The sequence below is a fragment of the Carcharodon carcharias genome, chromosome 19 (assembly GCF_017639515.1).
Source record: "Carcharodon carcharias isolate sCarCar2 chromosome 19, sCarCar2.pri, whole genome shotgun sequence".
Taxonomy (NCBI): Eukaryota; Metazoa; Chordata; class Chondrichthyes; order Lamniformes; family Lamnidae; genus Carcharodon; species Carcharodon carcharias.
In genome coordinates, this window is record NC_054485.1 from 49,274,407 (window position 1) to 49,300,961 (window position 26,555).

The 26,555-nt window shown below is 45.3% G+C and overlaps 1 protein-coding gene across 1 annotated transcript in view; it reads right to left on the reverse strand.

The window, feature by feature from the left end:
- The window catches only part of LOC121291613 (ephrin type-A receptor 7-like), a 630,124-nt gene that overhangs the window by 69,223 nt on the left and 534,346 nt on the right, over positions 1–26,555 (reverse strand). Inside the window, exon 7 of the mRNA XM_041213056.1 lies at positions 26,094–26,256. Coding sequence (XP_041068990.1) covers positions 26,094–26,256 — 163 coding nt within the window. The remainder of the gene's footprint in view (positions 1–26,093; positions 26,257–26,555) is intronic.

The following is a 26,555-nucleotide window of genomic DNA, read 5'->3' on the forward strand; positions in this document are numbered from 1 at the left end:
AAAACAATAAGGTATCGGCAAAGGTTGGTGTTCAAGGGAAAAACACCTTCTGGCTAATGTGAAAACTCTATGAAAAGGATTAAGTTTGAAGAGTTTTGATACAGTCAATTTGGTGTTCCTGCGCGCAAAGATGGGTCGCTGGTCACAGTAGTTGTTTGGAGGTTCTTTCCAAAGGATCTTTGGTGTGGAGGAAAATAGGGCAGAATTAATGTCCTTGGGATCTGTCTCTCATCTCAGCTTCTCAGGTTTTCAGATACAGATGAGTTATACTGAGGTGTGGATCTCTAGCTGAACTGATAACTACACTGAATTTCAGATGAAGCATAGAGGGAGCACGTTTAGCAACCTTCTCCTTTTCAGCTTATTCACTAAAACTAAATCTAAAACACAGGTTCAAAACAGAAACTCATCTCAGTCAGGTGGTTTCTAGAAAATCGCCAGGGCAGCCTCAGAAAGCAGTCATTTTTTTTTCTTCAGTAATTAAAATTCAAATAAACAAATAATTTTTGTCTCCTCAGGTGCCTTGCTGGTCATTTAGCTGAAGTCACAGTCCAAAGTGAACTTCTAACCTTTTTTAAAAAAAAAACCCAGGTCATTTGCCAAGAAAGTCCCCAAATAATTCAATGTCCTTCCAATTTTTAAAATAAAAATATAGTTCTTGGAGATATGTATTCACAAGAGTCAATTCACAATCAAAAACTCCCTTAGAGTTCAGGAGCAGGAAATATTGTGATCCAAAGTAGCTACAATGCCACTCCCTTATGCTACTTCAATCTATACATGCTGCCTCTTCTTTCTTTAGTTTTAGGCAAATACGTCACATTATTACCCCCCACCCTGGGGTTAGGGGGGGGGGGGGGGAAGGGTTGGTGGTGCCAGAAGGCAATAAACACAGAAGAAATGTAGCCATAAATTATGTTGTTCAAAATTTAAAGGATGACTCTATGAAACAAAAGACTGAATTTTTATCATGGTGTTGGGAAACAAGTGGTGCATTTGTTTTTGGGTCAGAAACCTGCCTCTAGGGAAAAACTGTTAAAAGGGTTTCAGGTGGCTGAGCCATTAATTGGCATAGATAAGGGTTTCCTGTCTAATGAAGGGTGGCAGGCGGTCACTCAAAGTTGAAGGGCCAATAGCGGCCTTCCAGCTTCAGAGGAGCGCCTGGCTACAATCAAAGATAAGTAACACGGAGTAACCTTCAATAAGAAGGTGCCCTCTCAGCCAGGTTTTAAAACTTTAATAAAAACAGGGAAAAAGCAGTCTGGCCACCATTGTGGGCAGGAGACTCAGGGTGACCTTCAGATGTACTCTTACCCAGGTTGGCAGGGAGGGCTATAGGCCTGCGAGGAACGCTGACATCCCGACCTGCCAATGACTGCCCACCTCCAGACAGTTGATCTTGCCACCCCCTCATCATGTTGAGTAACTGGAGACCAATAGGAGCCTCCCAGTGAGCATCCTAAACGTATCTTTAACAAGGCTCTTAATGAGCTTACCTGCCTGCCTGCCTCGTGGGGGAGGATGGCCTTCCAGGCCCCTGAACTTGTCTCCTCTAAAATGCCTGGAACCAGGAACAATGTCTTGCAACTGAGATGTCAGCTGGCGCCAGTACTTTTGGCTGCACCGCACCCCCACCCCAACACACCAACCCACCTCTCTTCCCACCTTCAGAGGCCCCAAAAATTCAGCCCAATGTTTCTGAATTTTTGATGCATGTTTTTTTGCAGGCAAGAGAATTCCAGCCAGCAGCCCAATCTCATTCAATGATCTGGACCTTAATTCTGTTTCCACAGAATTGGGTGGGGGTAGGGGGGGTCACACTATTAAAAATGCAAGGGGGTCAGAGGTCACTCTGTGACACAGGGAAGAATCTGAAAAAAATTCTGAATATGAAAATGTGGCGTGAGAGGAGAGGTTGAATCCAATAAACTCCAGTTTAGTGATCTTTTTACAACTAAGTCAAGTGTATAATTTATTATATTCTATTTATATAATATTATTTATAATGTATACAATATATCATGCATTCAGTTTTTAAGTAATCAGGTCGAGCAGGTTAAAATTAAAATGAATTTAAAAAAGTTACTCACATTAAAGGGTTCCCCACTTTCATTAAATTAAAATCTGACTTATACATGGACTGCAGCAGTACAAGAAGGCAGCTCACCACCACTTTCTCAAGGGCAATAAAGGGATGGGCCTGGCCAGCGACGCCCACATCCCATAAAAAGAATAATAAAAGAAGTGCAAATAGTGAGCCAGATATTCTGATTCCAGTAACGATGAATGCGAGGAGCAGCCTTTTAAATCCAGACGTGTGTCATCACACACTTGTCACCCCCCCGAGCTGCAAAACCCCACCCGACCCCACACCTCTGACTCAACCCGTCACCCAAACCCCTGGCTTCCTCCCCTCCCAACACATCACCCACCCACACCCCCTTCCTTCACCAGATTGTGAACTGCTTGGGGTACTAGCTGAAGGCCTCAAGAGGCAAGCTTTCAGTTCATGACGGCAAAGGGGAAACAGTTTTGCTTCAGCCGCCCCTCTCATTTCTCCTCGACAATCGACCCACGCGGCAGCCGGGAGAAACTTCCAGCTGCAGCCAGCGAGAAAGGTCACAACATAATTTAAAATGCAGTCAGTGGCATGAGATCTATCTTTGTCACTGGCTGGAAGATCTGGGCCATTAAGCAAGAGTCGAGTAAGTGATAAAAAATAATTTCTAAATGTGAAAGAAAACAAGGAGCAGGGTAAAAGAGTGGGAATCAGAGAAGTTTCAAAAGGATCTCCTCATTTTAATGATTAGATAGATTAAACAAGGTTATGGATGGCAGTGCAGGTCGTGTTCCTGAACTGCAGATTGTAGCAGTTTGTGGAGAGCCTTGTAATCCCAGAGGGCCACATCTGCAGTAAGTATCTGCATCCCGAGAAACTCCAGCTCAGTGTTGTTGAGCTGGAGACCGAGCTTCCAGTTATTGCAGGGCATCAGGAAGGGGAAAGGTTACCCGGACACATTGATTCAGGAGATAGTCCAGGGCAGTAACAGTTAGCTAGCGGTACAGGTTTGGTCAGTGGTCAGGGACAGGATTGTGCGGCTGTAACTCTGAGAGATAAGGGCAGTCGAGGTGCAGTGCTGGAGGAGCCTGGGTTTTCCTTTATCCAGCAAGTATGAAGGTTCTTGGTGCCTGTGTGCATGAGGACTAAGTCTGCAGGGTGAACAAGCAATCTTACCATGGCATCTTGGTACAGGAGGCAGTTCAAGTTGGGAGACTGAAAGGAATGTGGTAGTGATAGGGGACAGCTTAGTCCAGGGGATAGATTCCGTTCTCTGCAGCCGTGACCAGGAACTCTGAAAAGTTGTGATTCGTGCCCAGTTGCAGAGTTAAAAACACCTGCTCAGTTGGAGAAAATCGCACAGTGGGAGGGAGAGAATCCAGTTATTGTGATCCACGTAGGAAGCAATAACATTGGTAGAACTAGGAATGAGATTCTGCTGCGAGATTGTGAGGAGTAAGGGTTGACATTGAAATGCAGAATCTTACAGGTGATAATCCCTGGGTTGATACCTAAGCCACGTGCAAATTGATATCAGGATGGACAGGTTAGAAAGTTGAATGTGTGGCTGAAGGAGAGTTGTGGGAGGCAAGGATTTCACTTCATGGGTCAATGGCACTAGTACGGGGGAAAAAAGGAAGCTGTTGCATTGGGACAGAATTATAATATCCTGAGCAATTTAATTAATAGGGAATTGAAGTGGGGAGAGGGGTACAAAGGGGGCTGACACTGGGAGGATTCAGGAAAGGGTAAATTGAAAAGCAGTAAGAGAAATGTCAAGGTTGTAAAGCAGAGGAGTGATTTGGGTAAAAATGAGCAGATTAAGTAAGGAAGCGACATTGGGAGAAAAAATGTGATATGACGTTATTGACTAAGTTGGCATCAGGGAAAGATGGAAAAAAGTTAAATACACTATATCTGAATGCATGGAGAATTCACAACAAAACAGGTAATTAATAGGACAGATAGAAATAAATGGATTTATCCAATGGTTATTATTGATTGCACAGTGACCAAGGCTGAGAATTGAATATTCCAAGATCTTTGACTTGTTGAAGGGATAGGCAAAATAGAAAAGAGTGGGAGGTATAGTGCTGATAACAAAGGATCTGTTAAAGAAATCGAGACCAAGGACCTTATTTCAGAAAATCAAGATATAGGGCGAGATTTTCTGGCCTTGACTCCAGAGTTCATCGTTGTGGGTGGGATGGGCAAATTTGGAGAGTCATTGGCCGGGATATTCCCTGAAACGTGCAAAGTCTGTAAGTGGGCTGGAAAAACGGCATTCCACCTGTTGGCCACAATGGCAGCTTTTTGTGGCGAATCATCCACATCGCAGCTGAATAATGATTCGTCCACGGGGAACATGCCATTCTGCTGGTGGGCAGCATTTGATTCGCCCGCCTCGCCCTGACCTTCGCGCTCCCTAACTCTGAGAGCCATATTTAAATGCTGTCTCTGCACAGCGTTCACACTTTCTGCAGCAGCTTGAGTGAAGACATGGCTCCCAAGGGCAGAAAGCAAGCTGCGCCCACGTTCAGCGATGCCTGCTGAACACATTTGATGCCCGCCACGATGTTTTCTACCCCCACTCTGGCTGCAGGACTCCCACCAAGGTGACCAATCCGGCTTGGGCAGCGGTCAAAGCGGTGATCAGTGCAAACGCCCTACAGAAGAGTTAACCATCTCATCACTCTCAACTTCCACATTCTCAAGTCCATCTCACATTCATAAGGACCTCACTTGCTGCTACTTCAAGGGACATCACCACTCATTCTCACACACCCTCACACCTCCATCTGGCTACATCTCCTCTGGAGCTTGCATTCTAATCCTGTCCAGGCTCCACTCACCACCCTCACATGCCAGGCACCCTTATCATTTGCCCTTGCATTCATCTTGCTCACACTCTCTCCATCTGTCCGGGACCCGATAAGGAGAGGTCCCATACCGGGGGTGGAGTTCCCTAGATCAAGTTTATCATGGACTTTGAGAACAGAGCCATAGAGCTGGCCACTGGGACATAGACTGTTTCTGCACTGACGGCAAGATCGGTGGTGCACACTCAAGAGAGGGTCCTGCACTAGAACATCCATCAGTGACCATACTGTGAGTGATTTCTCCTGTTTCAGAGTCATCTGCACTAATTGTCTCTCCTTTCTTCTGTAGGCACCTCTGGGAAGCTGCTGAGGCCATCCACGAGCCAGGCCCTTAACTCCAACCCCAATGACACCTCAGATGAGGAACCTGAGGACAGCACCTTTGAAGACCCATCACAGCGCTCACCCACATCCTCTACCAGCTCAGAGACACACTTCGGTGGAACCGAGTTCTAGAGTGGCCTTGGCGTCACAATCTGCTGAGCACAGTGCACCATCTGCTCCACAGCAGGCGGAGGCAGGGACATCAGAAGTCACTGGCACTCAGAGGACTGTTGGAGGCCATGATTCTGCCAAGTCTGAGTCCAAAGATGAGGCTCCAGACTTGGTCCTAAATCAGTTGCTGGAGCTGCAAAGGCAAGCTCAGGAACATCAGGAAGGGATGTCCGCTGCACTCCTCAGATTGCAAAACATGACAGAGGAGTCTGTCCGCCTTCAGTCTGCGGTGATAGTGCCAGTGTGCCAACACACTGAGGTCAACACTGGCAGGTTGGGCAGCCGTTGGGGAAATCTTGGTCCAGAACATCGGTCCTGCACCGCTGCAGGAGCTGCACTCCATCGATGTAGCCATTGGTGGCATCCATCTGTATCAATGCGAGAGGAGTGCAGGGCAGCTCGATCTCACTCCAGCTGCGCCTTCTCCTCAAGGGGTCAGCCTGGGCACCCCCCCTTGGGCACCCATAGGGAGGATGACCAGCAGCTTGACACTCCTTGCACCCAAGTGACTCCAGGAGTGTCTGGCATGACCTCATCAACTGCAGCTCTATAGGCCAAAGAGGGTGCACCTGTCCCATAGCAGGTCACCTAAAGCAAGCCGGGGCCCACCAGATCTCAGCCCTCCAGAGGACACCCGCCAAGGTCATCAGAGAAAACAGGGCGTAGCAGTCAGCAGGCTGCCTCCATCTCTGCTGTGGGTGTTGGGGGAGGGTAAGTGGCAGGGTAAGTAAGAGAAGAAAATGTAGTTGCACAATGTTGGCACGGGTGTTAACCACATGTATATAATGCTCACAAATGCAAATAGAGTCACAATCATTTCCAATCCTCTAGTCTATGTTTCCTTCTTATGATGAGCTGTGTTACTGTCAATCATGGTGATACCTTGGATCCTGCATCCACTTATGGAAGTTGTCTCTATCCTGGGCCCGTCTCCTGTGCAGTCTCACCAGAGTGAGCGTCCCATTTCAACATAATGCTCCACATCAGTAATTCCTGCACCTTCATGTTAAGTGTGCTTGTGCAACAAACCTCGTTCCCATTCCTCGTAGGGTCCCATCAAGTGCATTCTTGGCTCTGAACCTTAAGGGCACATCCCTGCCTCAATTTTGTCTGCATTCCTGACAGGTGAAGGCATGATGCTTAAGGAGAGATGTGCTCACGCATAGAGAAGGCTCACGTACCGTCCAACTCCATCTGCCCGCTGTCTCTCGGCAGGGTTAAAATGAAATGAGCCTATACCCAGAGGTTATGTGCGCTGCCCTCAGCCAAACAGGTTTCTAGCATTCCCAGTGTCAATCTGCTTAGTTCAGCAAAAACTGGGACAACATTGCCATCTCAAGGTGATGAAGTAATGGCACGCACATTTGTGTGCAGGCACTGAGATGTCCAACTTAAGTGTCTCTGTAGCTGTGACTATTGTGGGAGAGGGACTGGCCACAAAGATGGTAGACAGCAATGTGCGTCCCATCGTCTTACTGAGGTTACTGATGCTATTTCCAAATGATGATTTCTGGATTCCAGAACAGCTTTAAGCATGCTCTGGAATCACACATCGTTGCTTCAGAAAGGGTGGAGGGATGCAAAGGGATAGGAGTGAATATATGATGAAGTAAAACAGTGCTCCTCATTGGCATTGACGCATGTCCTTGAGTGCTTCATATTCTCTGATCATGTTGGACTTTGCAAGGGCCAGGTCTGGCCATGAGGGCACACTGGTTGTGTCTAAGAGGAGGCATCTCAATATCAGGCAGCCAAGTGTCTGATCTCATTATGCTCAGGTGCTCCACCTCCATAGTAGGGTTAGGAGAAATGCAGCTCAGGCTCCATAACTTAAACCGCCGGATGTCACTGTCATTGTGGGGAGTGTACCACAGCTGGCCAAATCATCTCTAAATGCAGTCACAGCAGCGGTATTTCATCAGCTGCCTTGTCCCAAGTGTTATGTTTCTGTGTCACCATCCATTGATGTAACATGTTGTGCATAGCTGCGTTGGTTCTGATGAATGAGGAGTCTTGCCAGACTGAAGGCATGCAGGCACTAGGTCACTGAGTATCGTGCAAATGCCCCTGCGTCTTGCAAGGTTCTGTTGCGACTGGGATGCTGGATGGACATGTGAAAAGGCAGCACTTTCTGATGACTGATGCCAGAATGCCTTCCTCCAAGTAGCACCTCATCTCAGCATGGACACATGGCCTGGAGGCTTGCTCATCCTTCACAGCATCAGGGGCTATGTGAGCGTTCTGTGCAATGATGCACTGTCATCTGGAAATTCATGGGTGAAATTAGAGGAGTAGCTTATGCTGGTGGTCATGCTGGCCCATGATGGAGGAGACCTGTCCAGGAGGATCCTCAACTTATCCCATCATCCTCCTCCTTAAATCTGCTGGCAATGAGGGACTCACAAGCATGATTGCCTTGTCTGGCCCATGCAATAGCCTCTTTGCTGCATCCTCAGCTTCCAAGACCTGATCACCATCATCCCCTTCAAGGTCCTCCTCGTTGGAGGAGACATGCAGTTCCTCTATTCTGTCATTTGCGAAGTCCTCCCCACTTTGTAGCACCAGGCTGTGTAGCGTGCAGCAAGCTACAATGATGCGTGAGACACTCTGGGGAGTGTACTGCAGCACTCCACCAGCCCTGCACAGGCAGCGGGATTGCAATTTCAGGATCCCTGTAGAGTGTCCCACCAATGTCCGGGTTACTGCATGAGCCTCATTGTACCTTCACTCTGCAGGAGTCTGAGGCCACTGCATGGTTGTCATCAGCCACCTCGTTTGCGGGTAACCCTTGTTCCTGAGGAGCCAACCCTATATCCTGTGTGGTCCCTCGAAGATCTCAGGGTTTTTAGAATTACTTGGGATGTACAAGTCGTGGATGCTACCTGGGAATCTGGCGCACACCTGTATGATAAGTTTGTTATGATCACACACAAGCTGCACACTGAGTGAGTGGTGGCCTTTCTTGTTGACCTCCTGGACTGCCTATTGCCAGGGAGCTTTTACAGCCATGAGTGCAGTTGATAACACACTGCATCTGTGGGAAACCGGAAAGCTGTGCAAAGCCCAGTGCTCTTGCATCCTGGCTTGTTTAATCTCTGTTGAAGTGGCAAAATTGTGGACATTTGCAAAAATGGCATCTGTGACCTCTTGGATGCATTTGTGGGTGGACACTTGGGAAATGCCGCACAGGTTCCCAGTGGAGTCCTGGAAGGAGCCACTGGCGTAGAAGATGAGTGGGCCGGTTCCTTTCATAGCCACTGGCAATGGATGCCCTCCAAGTCTCCGTGGTACCAAATACTGCAGAATGTGGCAAATGTGAGTCACCAGATCCTTTGACATATGGAGGCATTGGTGAGACTGGTTCTCACTCATCTGCAGATAACACATGTGACATGTATACACCCTGGGTCTAGCAAGATGCTACGAATTACAGCTCTCTGAGAATTATCCTCTACGTCCGGAGGAGGACCCCTTGGTCTTGAGGGTCCTGCTCCTCCCTTTGGCGAGGCAGGTGCCTCTGTTGCATTCTTCTCCTTCTTCTCTCCTGCCTATATGCAATAAGCAGGCAGCAATAACACCAGGCTCCAAGCTCCTGATGGTCTCCTCAATGAGGTATCAATGAGAATCAAGTAAGAGTCAGCATTTGTTGCCAAAGGTCCACTTTCGGTCTGTGATTGTGGGTTCAAGGCCTTTTCACACATGCCAGAGAGCACTGGCCCCTGAAATGACGCCCAGTGCGGGGTGCGCATGAATGTTCATCACTAACCCTCCCCCACCAAAACCCCAGCCCACATGACCAACTGGTGACAGCTTCGGCCAGGCGACTGGATGTTCTGCTTTCAGCTCAGGTGCTGGGATCATCATTACCTGCACTCCCAAGACTGAGCTGTTTGGACTAAACATGAGGGTTAATGTTCAGTGAGTACATGAGACTCATTTAGGGAGTCCAGAGGCTTCTCCTCTATGAGTGGTACATGGGCACATTTCCAAGGGGGTTCTCCAGTCACCCAGTAGTTCTGCATTCCATTATACTCTGGTGAATTTGAAGGCTACAAACAAGGGGTTAAAACTATGGGAACAATCATTTGCCACTTTGAGGGATCAGTGTTGCATGAATGGGCCTTATTGCTTCACTTTACTGACTCCCTGCAAGTCAACTGAACGGCTGCTAAACTGTCTCAGCTGTGCCTCTGCCCTCATTTTGGAACTATCAATTCAGTTGGGTGGCCCTATAGTGCCCTTCACCGTCCCCCAGTCATGTGTCTCAGTGCAACCTTCCCCGCTCATTGTCCCTAGTGGAGCCCTTGCCCTGCAGCCCCTTCTCTTCCCTCAGTCTTGTCTGGCCCCTTTCCCACTGGACCCTTGCCCTGCAGCACAACAAAATTCACCCCCGCCTTAATGCTGCTGTAGTATCTGTAGAGACCTGCTTTGAGACTTCCCCTGAGATGGATGCACTGCAGTCTGCGAAGCCTGGCACTGATCCCTGCAGAGCGCTGCACGATGCAAGGTATGTGAACTCACTTCAGGGTTAGGAGCGAAATGCAAGTCGCCAGCTGCACAGTGTTTAAATCCTGTTCTGAAGCACGTTGTTCTAATTGCACGCTGACATGGGCTCTTAATCCAGCATGGAAGGATGATTCGGCAAGATGTCATAATGAGATAAGAAACAAAAAACTGCGGATGCTGGAAATCCAAAACAAAAACAGAATTACCTGGAAAAACTCAGCAGGTCTGGCAGCATCGGTGGAGGAGAAAAGAGTTGACGTTTCGAGTCCTCATGACCCTGCAACAGAATTCATAATGAGATGCTGATTTATGCTGACATTTGTGACATTCAGCAGCAGGAAACATGGCCCACTATTGATGGCTGAAGCGCACAATCATGTCTTCGTTTTATATCGTTATAAAACCGGTTTTGGGCCTCCTTGCAAGATTTAGCTCCCATGCCTGCTGCGATCGAAAGTGGAAAATCCTGGCCCTTGACTTTTAACGGCTCTCCAAATTTTCCCATCCCACCAGCAATGATACCACCAGTGCCTGGGCAGGAAAATCCTGCCCAAGGAATCAGTTTGGTGGAATTAAACGCATCAAGAGATTTCTGCAAGATGCTTTTTAAGAAAAAGAGACCTGCAATTGTACAGTAGTATACTTTGTGAAACAATCCCCTTTCCACATGTAGTTTCAAATTTATTGCACAAACTCAAAAAAAAGCAATTCTCTAACCTTCATTTGAAGTTGCAGAAAACCACATAACATCTTCACTGCCTGTCCTTTTTAAGATTAAAGTCAACAAGGCTTCAAATTGTCTTGATTTGCTACAGAACATCTATTTGCAGATGGAACTGACTCAAAGAAAATTGTATTAAAATGCAAACTTGTGTATCTTTACTTTTAATGGGTGTATGTACAATACACATCACTAATGGTTCAATTTGATGCTTATTACAGCTTCTGGTAATGATTTAGGCAATGAGGTAAAAAAAAAATCTATTTTAATTCTGCGTGCTCATTTCTGTGCAGCTTGTGTCCATAATTCACAGAGATGGTATAGACCATGATTTGTTAGTTACAGATTCATATGAAACCAAGTTAAAGGCAGAGTCCCACTGAATTTCTAAATGGTTTCTGGCTGATGTCAAGACAGATGTCTGTACATTGATAGCTGCTTGTCATATGCTCTCTGCCACCTTGTCTGTGATTTTAAATTGTCAGTTACAACAAGTAACGAGATGGAGTAAGAGACAGAAGAATAGAGAAAAAAACAAGAAAAAAACATGTAAGAGAGCACATGTAAAATTTCAGTTCCATCTCCCCAGTGGGAACTGTATGGGAGGAATAACATCTTTTGAGCTAATTTACTAGTTCTAGGTTACTCCTTTCCCACTATCCAATATTTTATCTTCACCAACTTTCAAGGGTTGAGGCTCTTGCTGCAGGCAGGTAGGAGCCTCATTAATACCACATATTTCTAGGTTCTATGATATAACTTGGATCTCAATATCATTTTGACACAATTAAAATGGAAGTCCCACACACTGGTCAGTTTGTTAGGGGGTATCAGGTGGGACTGGCTGAAGAATGTGTAGGTACAAGCTGCAGGTGTTCAGAGCAGTTCCATCTGAATGTCTAAGCTTGTTGGATTCAGACAGTCTTGCAGTTGACTAAATGCCAATTCTGTGGTGTTTGATTTACAGCTGAAGGGGCTTCTGGTAACACCGTCAATAAAACAGGAAAGAGTTGCACTATGCTACTTACAGGATTAAGCAGAACAACCCTCAATACGCAGGAACATTGCACTTTGACCTTTCTGGAGGTACCAGGGAAGATCTCACCAACAAGGCCTATAGGCCAAGGGTCACTTTCTCATGCAATCTGCGGAGAAGTATCAGAGGTGGCTTCTCCTGTCCAGGCTGGTAGTGTCTGACCTCTACTGTCCCCTATAACAAGATCTGCTGCTTCTTGTATGAGGAGCCATGACATTCATGAGACCATCACGGTTACCACTGCCCTTAATCTAACTGCCTTAGCATCCCGCAAACAAATCACCAATGCACCATCTGTAAAAGTAAGGCAATACATCACCTTATATTTTAGATGACAATAACAAGGGAGCCTTGGCATTCGAAGCAATGATACCAGGGTGTGATTGACCACACTTGTATTGTCATCAGGGCACCACAGGAATAGCCAAAGGATCTCATGAGCCTTAAGCATTTCAATCCATTGATTTTCAAGTTACATGTGATCACACTAATGCACTATTCAAATTTCTGCCTACTTTTCATGGAATTCTTAACCCAGAAAACAGTGGAGGCTGGGTCACTGAATGTATCAAAGGCTGAGATAGACAGATTTTTTGATCTACAGGGGAATCAAGTGTTATGGCAGGAAAGTGAAGTTGAGGCCATGATCAGTTCAACCGTGATCTTATTGAATGGTGCAACAGGTTTGAAGGCCGAATGACTTACTCCTGCTCTTATTTCTTATGTTCTAATTACCAAGACTCATTTCTTATAGCAGTCAACTGCCCTGACTTCTGCAGAATGAGGCATGGAGGGCTTTAATCTGGGACAAGGGCAACTCCCTTCAACCATGGCTACTGATAATGGCTCTCAACCCCAGATCGAATGCCAATAGGAGCAAGGTCTGCATGTTCAACATTGGGCTGCTTGAGCAATGTTCCTAGTGGGGTCTCCTTGTGATATGTTCCAGACAGTCTCCCAAAGACTAGCATCCTGCTGCATCCTGCATAACATTCCCAACCAGAGAGATACTGCAGCATCAGCCTCATCCTCCAATGAGAAGCAGGTAGGAAAATGTGATGCTGAGACAGAGGAAGCACGGCCAGCAGGTGACCTTGCAGGTAAAGATGCAAAGGATGCTTAGTGTTCTGCTGAGTAGCTTGGTCCCCTTCCAGTAGAGGAAAAAACAGCCCCCGTAATAACAGTTCTGATCACTGCTTCACGCAGTCCCCAAAACTAGAAGCGTTCAACCAACTTTCACAAAGATTTCATGAGAGAAAGCACTCACACGCTGCTTCACCAAGACAGCACAGAAGAATTTAAGAAGATTTTATTCAGCACCCAGAAACAATCATCTGCATCAAATGTTAAGACGATGTTTTATCTGAAAAGAAAGTTGAAGCACTCTGCTATCGCTACATGACGGTCCCTGGGGCTTCAGCGGAGCTACTGTCGATCGCACTGGGGCCATAAAATGTTGGTGGCTGGTGACCGCTGGGAGATTGAGCCCATGTTGGCACCTGAAGATGATGTCAGCTCCCCAGCTGCTACCAGGGCATTCTGGCCCACCTAGGCTTCAGGTATTTGCTGCAACCCTACCGAGCCCAGTGCAAACATGAACACCCCAGGGAAGGTGCCCAGATCATGAATGAGGGGACACAGCATAACTAAGCATGTTCAGATACCAGTGGCAGGGACAGGCCAGGAAATTAATCACCATCTCATGGCCCCAATGCGAGGGTGCCGTCCTCTCCTAGCTCTGCAGAGTGTGACAGTGAAGAGTACATTCCAGATATGATGAGCAAAATCCATGAGGAACCCACAAAATGATATGAGGTGTAGTAAGGCCTTGTGAATACTGGTGAGGGAAGTGCTGGAGGGGCAGTGATTGATTTGAAATATGGAGAGGGGACAAAAAGGGCTATGAGCTGGTGCACTGCAAAAGATGGGGAAGGGAGGAGGGGCACTTATCTAATCTCGTCTATGAAGTATTTGTATCTCTGGTGACACTTGATACAAGATCTTGACTGATGCTACTGCTACTAACCTCCTCTGCCACCTCAAACCAGGTTTTCTAGATGACACCATTTGACCTTCTCTTACCACTTTGTGGGACCAGCACTACCTTCCAGACTCTCAATGCTGCAAACATCATCCCCAGGGAGGTCTCAGGAAATCTGCAACTCAGTCTTAACACCCAAGCAGGAAACAAATTGCGGATTCACATTGAGTCAATGCCACCTCTCTTTAAAAGGCACCTTCTCTCTTTAAATAGCTGCCCAGCATTCCCGACAAAGACTAGGGAGGCAGGCAGCTGGCTTCCAATAATTTCATTGACTTGCCCAGCAATCAAGTGCAATCAAGGTCTGATTGTTAAAATCAGCATGGCCTTGCCAGCTTTCAGGCCACTGGATGGGCTCTTGCTTTGTACCTTGTTATTACACACAGATCCTGTCATGAGTTAGCATTGAGGCCAGAGAGGGACAGAAGAAAGTCCTGCATTATATATATAGGTTTTGCACGTAGGCTGCATCATATCTGCACAGGTCAGACTGGATGAGCCAGCTGACCTTTTCCTGCCAATTTACCTGCAATCAAAATGACTGACAGGATGATCCAACTTGACAGATAGGCATCTCCCTTTTGCAACATTTCACAGTTATTGGGCAATTCAACAGAATGAGAACGTGGGCATTGCTAGATGAAAACAGACAACGGGTCCATCTAGTTCACCTTCAGCATTCTTGCTGTTGCAGGAAACATCAATACTGGAGTTATTGACTAATCATAGCAGTCAATTAATCTATAACAGATCCAGACATGTCATGAAGGTAAACCCCAGTGAGGGAGAGCTTTGGGAACCATAGGTCATATGTTACCTGGTTCCTTGGGTGTATGTTAGACTTAGCACATCACGTCTCAAATTATTCATCTACTGTATCCCAGAACATAAAGAAATTTGCTTTTTAATGAAGCAACACTGGCTGCTTCCACCATCTCCCTGGGAATGTGTTCCTTAGGCTGAGTACTTGCTCACTGAAATACTGAGCAGAATCATGTTGAGGCATCGGGGGGGGGCTCACCTTTTTATTCATTCGTGGGATGTGGGTGTGATGGCTGAGTCAGCATTTATTGTCCATCCCTAATTGCCTCGAGAAGGTGGTGGTAAGCTGCCTTTTTGAACCGCTGCAGTCCATTTGTTGTAGGAACACCCCATAGTGCTGTTAGAGAGGCCATGCTGCCTCCTTTCAGGAAGGCCCAGCAAACCACAGCAATCAGAGGCCGGCAGCTCTTGTGCTTAGCAGCACCACAAGGGAGGCCATGGCTGTAGCAGCAAAAACACAGGGAGGTCATGTCGGAGGGGTGGCAGGGAGATGGGTGTAAGGGGCTTGGCTCTCAGCGGGCAAACCCCCATGCCACTTCCCAACCTTGAGTCCCTCGATCAGGCACTGACTGCCTCTGATTGGGGGACCGCCCTCTTCACCCATCCAGAGGTGGCAAGTTGGTCACGTGGTTTTAGCTGCTGGACATACCACATGGCAACAGGTTCACCTGCAGCTGGATTAATACCAGTGGCAGCAGGGTGTGTTATTAATTGATCATGCAAGGGGCTCAATAGGCAGTGGGGGTTGGGAAGGTCGTCCATGAGCAGGGTCGACCAGTGCCCAGTATTAATTCTGGCAGAGGTGGGAAGGGGGCAGGCTTCCGGTATGCCACTATCTTGCCTAAGTGTATGCCCTTTCTGCCTCCAAGCTTCCCTCCAGCAGGGGCAGAATATTTCACCCATTGTTTCTGCAGATTAGTTTAGAATTTAAGTACAGGCCATAGCATCAGGTTCTATTTTTCAGGACAAGGTGAACAAGCTGGCCTGGTTCACGTTATCTAGTCCCTTCAGAATCCGAAAAACAGAATCCTATCAACACTCTTTTCCAAAGGGTGCACCGCATAATTCAAACCTTTTGGTTCTTTCAATTAATTATGATTAGAAATGTGTTTTCTGAAATTGCAAACCTCAAGTATTCTACCAGGTTTATAGCACCTCAACCATCTGTTACCTGTAGCTCTTGGACCACTATACCAACCTGTCCCCTTAAAATTCTTACACGTGCAACAGGGCATTAAGGTGGGAAGAGCTGCTGGTTTGCCTTCCTTTACTCTACAGTGCATCTGTATTCAGTCCCAGAGCAGAATGTTCACACCATCTCCATATTTGTCATGGAGTTCAACCATCTCTTAATCGTTGTTTCAGGGATTTCTGAGACAGAAAACTGTCTGCTCTGGGGAGATATGCATGGCTGCTTGTGCAACACTACGGAGAGTGCTAAAGGTAACGCCACGTTTCCAAAAATCTTCATTAAAATAGGAGACAAAAAAGCGCTAGAAGGATGAACCTGTTCAAAATGTTCAAATCCCAGTAAAAATCAGTAACACTGGCACCAGTAATACAGGAGTTGCATTTTAAGGTATTAAAGATCAGTTTGGACAAGTTTTACTGGTACCCTACATTTCCAGGTTTTACTGGTGATTCCTGAAAGAGCTGGGAACTAATTTTTATGCAAATGTAAATCCGGGGTACCACATTTAATGCTGCTCTGAAGTCAAGTGCTGAGCTTTATCAGTCCAGCATCCACATATTGTGGGTAACTTTAGGGCAGCGGGTATCCCTTTTCCCAACACTGACCCTATAGCCCCCAGCACTAACCTGATAGTGATGGACTGTTCCTGTGGGCCCCTGGTCAGAGCCGTGTCTGATTCCCATCCACTGGCCCATCACTAAGGAAATTGGGTTTGGGTAGGAGTCAGGTTGGTATACTTAAATAAGGCCCGGGTGTTAAAATGGCCCAGGCCATACATCGGCAAGCCAGCTGAGCTTAAATGCATTCCACAGGCCTCATGCTAGACCCTAGAGGAGCAGAAGGAGAGAGAGCAGAGTGGAGTGCAGCAGACACACAGATTAATGTGGGTACTATCCCAAGCATGGGCATACTGCAAACAAAGCATCAGCTCGCTGAGTATTGCAGAACAAGAGGCCCAGGTATTCCAGGGAGGTTGTGACTTGTCACCTGGAACATGAAGACAGATCAGGCAGTATCAGTGCTTTGTGAAAATCACCAGTGACCTCACATTAATACTAATGGGATATTGCAGGAAATCCAGCACTTCATTTTTTGCACAAAGAAAGAATCAAATGGTGACTTATTAAAAATGAATTAATTTTATTTGACTTTTCAGTGTGTTTGATGTGAATGTGCTTTGCGATTGTGCTTGTGGCACTTGCAGATGTACCCTATGATTAAGTACTCCCTAGATGATGGACTAGCATTGATAATGGACAACTTCCTGTTGCAGAGAATACAGACAGTTCACAACCTTTATCTGCGTATATACTGGCAGGACCAGTACTGAACATCACCTTTTCTCTAGTCACTGTGGGTTATTCCTTTCAGTGGTAGCACCTACTTTACCCAAGGTGGGTAGATGGAGTTGTGATGCAGATAAGCCATGATCTGACTGAATGATGGAGTAGGCCTGAAGGGTTCAATGCTCTGCTATTTTTCCTATGTAAGTTGTGCGAGGCTCTGTGAGGCTGCTCTTGCACTGCTCCACACCGTGTGGGCCATGTTGGGAAGAAAGGGAAGGAAGAAAGAGAAATGAGGTCCTGAAAGCAGACTTTAGGGAATTAGGTAGGAAATGAAAAGCAAGGTTTCAAAGATAGTAATCTCTGGATTACTCCTGGTGCTTTGCAGTAGTAAGTATAGGAACAGAAAGATAGACCAGATGAATGCGTGGCTTGAAAGGTGATGCAGGAGGAAGGGCTTTAGATTCCTGGGGCACTGGGATCATTTCTGGGGGAAGGTGGGACCTGTACAAGTTGGACGGGTTACATCTGAACAGGAAAGGGACCAACATCCTCCCGGGAAGGTTTGCTAACGTTGTTGGGGCAAATTTAAATTAAATTAGCAGAGGAATGGGATCTTGAAAAGTAGTTCAGAGGGGAATTAGAAGTTAAAACGCTAGTATGTGAGTCTGGAAGGCAGAAGAAACATAGGCTAGATAAGAAAGAAGTGAGTTTAGCAAGGCTAAATGGAATATATTTTAATGCAAGGAGCCTGAGGAATAAGACAGATGACTGAGAGCACAGATAGGCTTGTGGGAGTATGATATCATAGCTATAACTGAGGCTTGGCTAAAAGGGCAGGATTGGCAGCTCAACATTCCTGGTTATAGGATATTCAGATGGGATAGAGAGGGGGATAGAAGAGGAGACGGGGTGTCGCAATATTGATCAAGGAATCTATTATATCAGGGAGGAGGGATGATATCTTGGAAGAATCATAAAATGAAGCCATATGGGTAGAAGTAAAAAACACAAAAGGGGGAAACATGCTGTTGGGTGTGTGCTAGAGGCCCCCAAACAGTCAGATAGAGCTAGAGTATCAAAAGTGTAATCAAATTTCAGAGAGGTGTAAGAATAATAGAGCAGTATTAGTAGGGAATTTTAACTACCCAAATATTAACTGAGGTGGTTTTAGTGTGCAAGATAGGGAGGGAGCAAAATTCTTAAGTTGCATCCAGGAGAACTTTTGTAGCCAGAGTGTAGAAAGCCCAACAAGGGAGGGACCTAAAATTCAGAAATGAGCCCGGGCAGGTAGAAGGAGTATCAGTAGGGGAGCATTGTGGTGACAGTGACCAAAACTCAGTTAGATTTAGGATAGTTATGGAAAAGGATAAAGGTGGGCTGGCAATAAAAGTTCTAAGCTGGGGAAAGGCTAATTTTACTAAGATGAGATACAATTTGGCCCAAGTGGACTGGGAGCAGCTACTTGCAGATAAAACTGTGTCAGAGCAGTGGGAGGCATTCAAGGAGGAAATAACGAGAGTACAGGGCAAATAAGTTCCCGTAAAGACAAAATGGGGAACCAAGTTCAGAAAATCATGGATGTCAAGGGCCATAAAGATTAGGATTAAGACAAAAAGAGAAGCTTATGGCAGATACCGAGGGCTCAATATGGCAGAGTACCTATAGGAGTATAAAAAGTGCAGGAAGGAACTTAAAAAGGAGATTAGGAAAGCTAAGAGAGTGCATGAGAAAGCATTGGTGGGTAGAATAAAGGAAAATCCAAAGAGGTTTTTAAATATATAAAGAGTAAGGGAATAACTAGGGAAAGATTAGGGCCAATTAGGGACCATAGAGGTAGTGGGCAGAATCTTCTGGCTTAAAATGTTGTGTGCTGATGTCGCGTGAGCGTCCCAACATCAGCACACAGCATCACGATATTTCGTTCGGTGGGCGCACTCTGCAGCGGGACGTGCACCTGCCATTAATTAAAGGCCTCATTAAGGCCTTTAACTTGCCAATCGTCAACGATTTTGAGGGGCCTGTGCGAACTTCGGCTCGGTGCACGGGCCCAACGGGCAGGTGATTTTTTTTACAAACCTCATCCAGTGGCGGGATGAGGTTTGATAGCGGTTTTAAAAATGTTTAATAAAGTTTTTGTTTATTTCTTTAACATGTCCCATCTCGTGTGACATTTTCACACGAGGGAGACATGCTAATGAATTTTTTATTGTTCTATTTTTTATATATGCCAGCCTTTCAGTGATCTCCCTGTGGCAGCGTTTTGCCTCAGGGAGATGTGCGCTCTTTCCCGTCGGGCGGCCTGCTGGGTGGGTCTCAATTGGCCCGCCCACTTAAAATGGCGGCGGGGCCTCTTTTGGCGGCAGCGATCAGCTGCCTGCCTGCTGCCGAGCCAGTGGGGGACCCGGAGGGCCCGCCCACCCATCAAGGGCAAAATTCTGCCCAATGTGTGTGTGGACCCAGAAGATGTGGGTACAGTCCTCAATGAATACTTTGTGCTGGTTTTCACAATGGAAAAGGATGACGTAGGTAAAGACATCAGGGTGGAGGACTGCGAAATCAGAGGAAATTAACATAGAGAGAAAGGAGGTACTAATGGATTTACTGGTCTTAAAAGTGGATAAATCCGCAGGCCCGGATGAGATGTATCCCAGGCTGTCAAGGGGCGCAAGGGAAGAGATATCAGGGGCTCCAGCAGTAATTTTCAAATCCTCTTCTGGCCACAGGTGAGATGCCAGAGGACTGGAGGACTGCTAACGTTGCCCCATTATTAAAAAAGGAAGGGATAGACCAGGAAATTACAGGCCAGTCAGTCTAGCCTCGGTGGTGTGGAAGTTGCCAGAAAGAATTCTGAGGGACAGAATATATCTGCACTCAGAGAGACACGGATTAATCAGGGATAATCAGCATGGATTTGTTAAGGGAAGGTCGTGTTTGACAAATTTGATCAAATTTTTTGAAGTGGTAACTAGGAGTGTTGATGAGAGTAATGCATTTGCTATGGTCTAAATGGGCTTTAGCAAGGTTTTTGATAAGGTCCCTCATGGCAGACTGGTCAAGAAAGTAAGAGCCCATAGGATTCAAGGCAAAGTGGCATGTCGGATCCAAAGCTTGCTGAGGCAGGAAGCAGAGGGTGATGGTTGGGGGATGTTTCTGTGACTGGAAGTCTGTTTCCAGTGGAGTTCTACAGTTCTCAGTGATGGGGCCCTTGCTGTTTGTGGTGTACATAAATAATTCGGACTTAAATGTAGGGGGTATGATCAAGAAGTTCACGGATGACAAAAATTGGTGGGGTGGTAAATAATGAGGAGGATAGCAGTAAACTGCAGGAAGATATCAATGCACTGGTCAGGTGGGCAGAGCAGTGGTAAATGGAATTCAACCCAGAAAAGTGTGAGATAATGCACTTGGGGAAGGCTAACAAGGCAAGGGATTGCACTATGAGTGGTAGGACCCTGGAAAGTACTGAAGATCAGAGGGACCTTGATGTGCATATCCACATATCTCTGAAGGTAGCAGGGCAGGTAGATAAGGTGGTTAAGAAGACATATGGGATACTTGCCTTTATTAGCTGAGGCGTAGAATACTAGAGCAGGGTGGTTATGCTGGAACTGTATAAAATGCTGGTTAGGCCATTACTAGAGTACTACGTGCAGTTCTAGTCACCACATTAAAGGAAGGATGTGATTGCACTGGAGAGGTTGCAGAGGAGATTTACCAGGATGCTGCCTGGGCTGGAGGGTCTGAGCTATGAGGAAAGATTGGATAGGCTGGGGTTGTTTTCCTTGGAGCAGCGAAGGTTGAGAGGGGACCTGATAGAGGTATATAAGATTATGAGTGGCATAGATAGGGTGAATAGGAAGGCACTTTTTCCATTAGCAGAGGGGTCAATAACCAGGGGGCATAAATTTAAGGTAAGACGTGGAAGACTAAGAGAGGAGCTGAGGAGAACTTTTTTCACCAAGAGGGTGTTGGGAGTCTGGAACTCACTGTTTGAAAGAGTGATTGAGTCAGAAACTCTGGTAACCTTTAAGTAGTATTTAGATATTCACTTGCATTGCCATAGCCTCCAGGGCTATGGGCCAAGTGCTGGAAAATGGGATTAGTGTAGTCAGCTCTTTGCTGGCCGACATGGACACAACGAGCAAAAAGGTCTCCTTCAGTGCTGCAAATGCTTATGAGTCTATGAGAGTCGATGTACAGCTGGACAGCATGTTCTCAAACAGTCCATTGATCTGTGGAGGTCACAGAAATCATTTGCTCACAGTTGCCTGTAGCTGCTCTGCAAGTCAGCTGAAGCAGACTGTGCCTGCACCCTGCAGTTTGGCCTGAGCAGCCGCAATGGGAACATCCATGCGAGATGTTCGTACTCTGGCTCTGCTCTGCATAACTCAGGTCCCAAAGCAGAAACACTAATAGTGTCACTTGCTCAAAACACAGTCCAATCTAACAATATTACTTTCTAATGTTGTGCAAGTGGTGGTCTGCAACTGTCCCACATTGCAAAGCAGGTAAAGCAAGATACGTCTACAGCTCAAGATAGTGAACTTACCATGTTACACAAGGTGGCTGGTCCTCAACTTTTCCCAGCTCTACCTCATCATTGCTACTGGCTGCCTTATCCTGTGCTGGCTGCTTAATTTCACTGGTATCCTCTCTGCAGTGTGTATGTAGCTGTGCATGGATGTGATTCAAGTGGGGGTGATGATAGCTCATGCCTTGTACTTGTACCACCAAGTTCTCCTTAATCTATGAAGGACGCAGGCATGAATTTAAGGCGCACTAGCCCATTTAAATTAGTGCAATTATTAGACATGCAAGCCAATATACATTATGCACAGTAAAACATATCAAACAAAGATATGATTATTATGCTAGCAGTTTTGCAGGTTTCCCTGATTGCATTACTCTCTGCATCTTCCAGACCAAGAACTCTGACACACAAAGAAATTATTTCATATAGTGTCTTCTCTCAGCAACAGGGCCTGGTGCATTTAGGGTTAACCCATCTTCAGCTAAAGTCTGAGAGAACAGGTCTGAAGTGGAACAATGATCAAAATGATCGCCTTATGCCATCAGTTATGCGGTGATAATCCTGTACAGCTTTTGCCCTCCCTCAGTCCTCCCCCAATCCTGTTTTGAACTGACACCAGACGCTCGTGTAGCATCCTCTCCCCAGTGACACCATCACAGACCTGCGACCAACAGTCTCGGAATACTAATTGCATTGTTCAACACACACTGACATCTCCCTTCTGGACATTTCAAGATTACATGACAATATACTTCTATTTCTTTGCTACAAATTATTTCGCTTGGCTTCATTATTTTCACATTTAGTCATGTTCAATATGCATGTTCTTTAATTATGAAGAAACTCAACTATAATTCCTCTATTATCCAAAATATAAATAATCTATGGTCGAATTAAAATTGCAAAATGTTTTACAGATTATATGGTTATCTCAGAGAGAACAGACTGTCACACGTTCAGTTAGCACTCGATTTAAAAAATAACTATCAGCATATGATCTGACAGCCAAACTCCACGGGGTAGCACTGTCTTTTATTTGCCGATATAGCAACAGTCACTGCACGTCAAAGGTAATTCATTCTATGTGAAATGCTTTCAGATGTTTCTGATGGAAGCATCAAGGCACTATAGCCCATAAAGAGGGGGCATACAGTTAAAATGCCAGTTGGCAGAGATTTCCACCACATGCTCTCCAACCGCTATTTTAACTTGACAACAAAATTGTCTGTGTGGTCACCCCACCCCATGCAGTCAGGGGACTACCTAACATTCAGATGTCATGGCCCGATATTGTCACTCACGCCCCAACACAATTTTAACTAAAAGACGCACTTCTGACATTGTCAAAACTGTAAGCAGAATCTGGTGGGTACTCAGCAGAGTCGCCATGAAGTTTGGAATAATTATTTGCTTTTAATCATTTTGGCCTGTGTTTCTTGCTCTGGACAGAGTCAGAATCTTTCTCCAGACCCTGCAAAGAATCCTTGGGCCTCCTCAGTCCTGGCCTTCCCACTCCCTCCTAACATCAGCATCAACAGCCCTTCCTTCCCTTACCCCAACACTAATCATACACCCAACTCGCATGAATTGATGGTCTCGCCCAGCAACATAGACTTTATTTCTGCTAGATTTGGAAAGGGGACAATTTAGAGCAGTTCAAATGAGTTATAAAGGACCAGGCCTCACACTCAACTCACCATCCCCCAATATGATGTCCTGTCCCCAGTTAAAATCATGGTCGATATAAACATAAGTATTTATTTATGACACAGGATATGATACATTACAGAACTTCTAAATTCAGGGGATAAATCTGGATCACGGGATCCTGGATGACATGCACCAGCTGCCACTGGCCAACAGTGGAGGAAAACCCCTCAAATCAATGCTGTGGGGAGAGGGGTTCTTTACAATAATGGGCAGCAGGACTTGCCACAGGTGGTTCAAAGCACTCCTGGAGAGGAGTTGCCTGCAAATCAAATCCTAATGATCCCATAGCTGTAGCTACATTAATTTTCCAATCAAATGTTGCTATGTTTGGATTTTATTTCAATCTCTGAAAGCAGAATAGTCCAACTTGGACAAAGTGTCACTTATCTGTACTACGTAACAGCTGCACCTACAAAAGGGCACAAATTCATTCACCGCCTGGACAGAGCTTCCATAGATTTCTAGGATGTAAAATTTATAGCACAGAAGCAGGCCATTCAGCCCAACTGGTCTATGCTGTTATTTATGCTTCACAGAAACCTTTTTCCACCCGATTTCATCTAACCCTATTAGCACATCCTTTGATTCCCATCTCCCCAATGTACTTTAATAGCCTTCTCCATTTACTTCAACAATCCCATGTGATAGCAAGTTCCACATTCTAAACAGTCTCTGGATAAAAATGTTCCTTTTGGATTGATTGGTGACTCTTATATTTATGATCCCAAGTTTTGGATTATCACATAAGCACCTTCTCTACATTGGCCATATCAAAGAAACCTATGAGATCAGCCCTCAGTCTTCTATTTTCTAGAGAAAACAGCTGTAGCCTGTGTAGTCTTTCCTGATAATTACAGCCATCTAGAGGTTCACTGCATCTAAATTGACTTGAAGGGAGCTTTGTTATGGAAGACATATAGGGTCAAAAATAAAAGCACAGTCTTACCGGTTAGCTAACCGTATCTTCACAATCTACAAAATGGAACAACTTCAACGTTAAACTCTTGTATATTATGTGCAATGCTATCTTGGTAACTAAAGGTTTCATCAACAGCTCTGCATACTTTTAATAATAGGCGATAGAGGAAATCTCAATTTACATACTTTATTACACATGAGATTTGTTAAATGGAAAAACAAAATCAAGATTTATGTATTCTCAACAGAAACCATGCAATGTAGAGTCAGTGGACAAGTGGCAGAATAGATTGTTAACTGGTTTCAAGGCAACAAACAAAGAGTGGGAATAAAGGGTAGTTATTCAGAGTGGCAAAGGTAGAAAGCGGTGTCTTCCACAAGGATCAATGCTGGGACTGCAGCTGTTCACAATATACATTAATAATTTGGACTTTGTAATCAAAAACACAATTTCTAAATTTACAGGTGATGCCAAATCAGGTGGGGAGGGGCCAATGGGTGGGGGTGGGATTGTCAATGCCGAAGACAACTGCAACAAATTACAGGAGGACATTAATGAATTTGCAGAATGGGCAAATATTTGGCAAATGAAGTTCAACACAGAAAAATGTGAGATAGCCTGGTAGGAAGAATAGGGGGCTCACTTAGTGCTTGGAAAGTGTTAGGTGGGGTAGAGGAACAAAGGGAGCTCGGAATACAAATAATCAAGCACCAAAAGTTGTGCCTCAGATTAGCAAGGCCATAAAAAAAGCATATCAAGCACTGGATTTTATTTCTAGAGGGGTAGAATTGAAAAGTAGGGGAGTTATGAAAAACTTGTATTGAATCTTGATTAGACCACAGTACTGCATGCAATTCTAGTCGCCATATTATAAAAGGGATACAGAGGCTCTGCAGAGGGTGCAGAGAAGATTTACAAGGTGATACCAGGAGCGCAGGGTTTATCCAATATCATGAAAGGATTGACAGGCTGAGTCTCTGCTCTCCTAAAAAAAAGAGGGTGGCCTAACAGAGGGCTTTAAAACAATGAAACGTTTTCATAGGGTGGATACAGAAAGAATGTTTCCTTTTGTGGTAACGTAACTTAGAGGGCATTAATATAAGATAGTTATCAAGAAATCCAATAGGAAATTCAGGCAAACATTCTTCGCCCCAGGAGTGGTAACAATGTGGAACCCGCTACCACTGTGAGTGACTGAAGTGATTGAATAAGTGCATTTAAGGGGAAATTAGGCAAGCAAATGGGGAGAGGGGAATAGAGGGTTACAATGGTAGATTTAGGTGAGAAAAGATGGAGTAGGCTCGAGTGTCGTATAAATACTGGCATGGATCGGTTGGGTTGAATGGCCTGTTTCTGTTCCATATATCCTATATAATCCTAAGTAATCTGATGTAGTATGTGCAGGCAGAAAACCTGAAGCTTAGTGCTGTGGTTGTATATGTTAAAGCGCAGTAAAGTGCAATGGACTAATTACTTGAGTTTGTGAGTTGACTCCTATTATTGTTTAAAGTGTGACAGTCATGTGCATCTCATTGCCTGGTTAGATGTAGGTTCAGAAGTCACTAGATTTGAAAAGGCCAAAGGTAAAGTAGATAAAATGGAGATCTGCCCTTTGAAGTCCTCCTTAGGCTTTGTAATTGTCATATAATGATACAACCTAAATCTCCTCCAGATCTAGAGTGAGAATATGGAAATGCACGATTAGTTTATTTTAAATAAACTAAAAAGCTGCCGAATTTGGATAATTGACTTTTTTATTGTGCACAATTAGAGTTTGAATATCCACTGCAGGATCTAACAATACCCTGAGTGATTAGAAGCCAGCTCTCAGACTCATGAATGTAAACACATACAAAATGAGAAATGCCCATTTTTCCACCTTTCAGTGTTACTTACGCTCCCCTAATGTCTGCACCTCAATGCTTGGGCTGTAGTTCCCATAGTTAGTGGATGAAAAAGCTCGGACTTGGAATACGTAGAGCGTCCCAGGCTTCAGGTTAGTAATGGTCACAGTCGTTGATGCGGTTTTTACTGTTGAGTAACTTTGATCGTTCTGCTCCTGCCAGGAAAACATACATGGTTCAATGATAGATCCAAACTGTAACTTACTGACATGAAAAATCTCCTACACTGAAGGATGGACAGATCATTAACAGTAATGATAACTGATCAATGACAGATCTGTAATGCTGGTTACTGGTGACCTACAAAAGACATATACACACATTTGCACAGGAACATAGTAACACTGCAACATAACAGGAATAAGGCATTTAATTAGATCATGGAAGATCTCTTTCCAAATTCCATCTACTTGTTTAGGTTCTTAATACCCTTTCCTAGCAAAACCCTACCAAC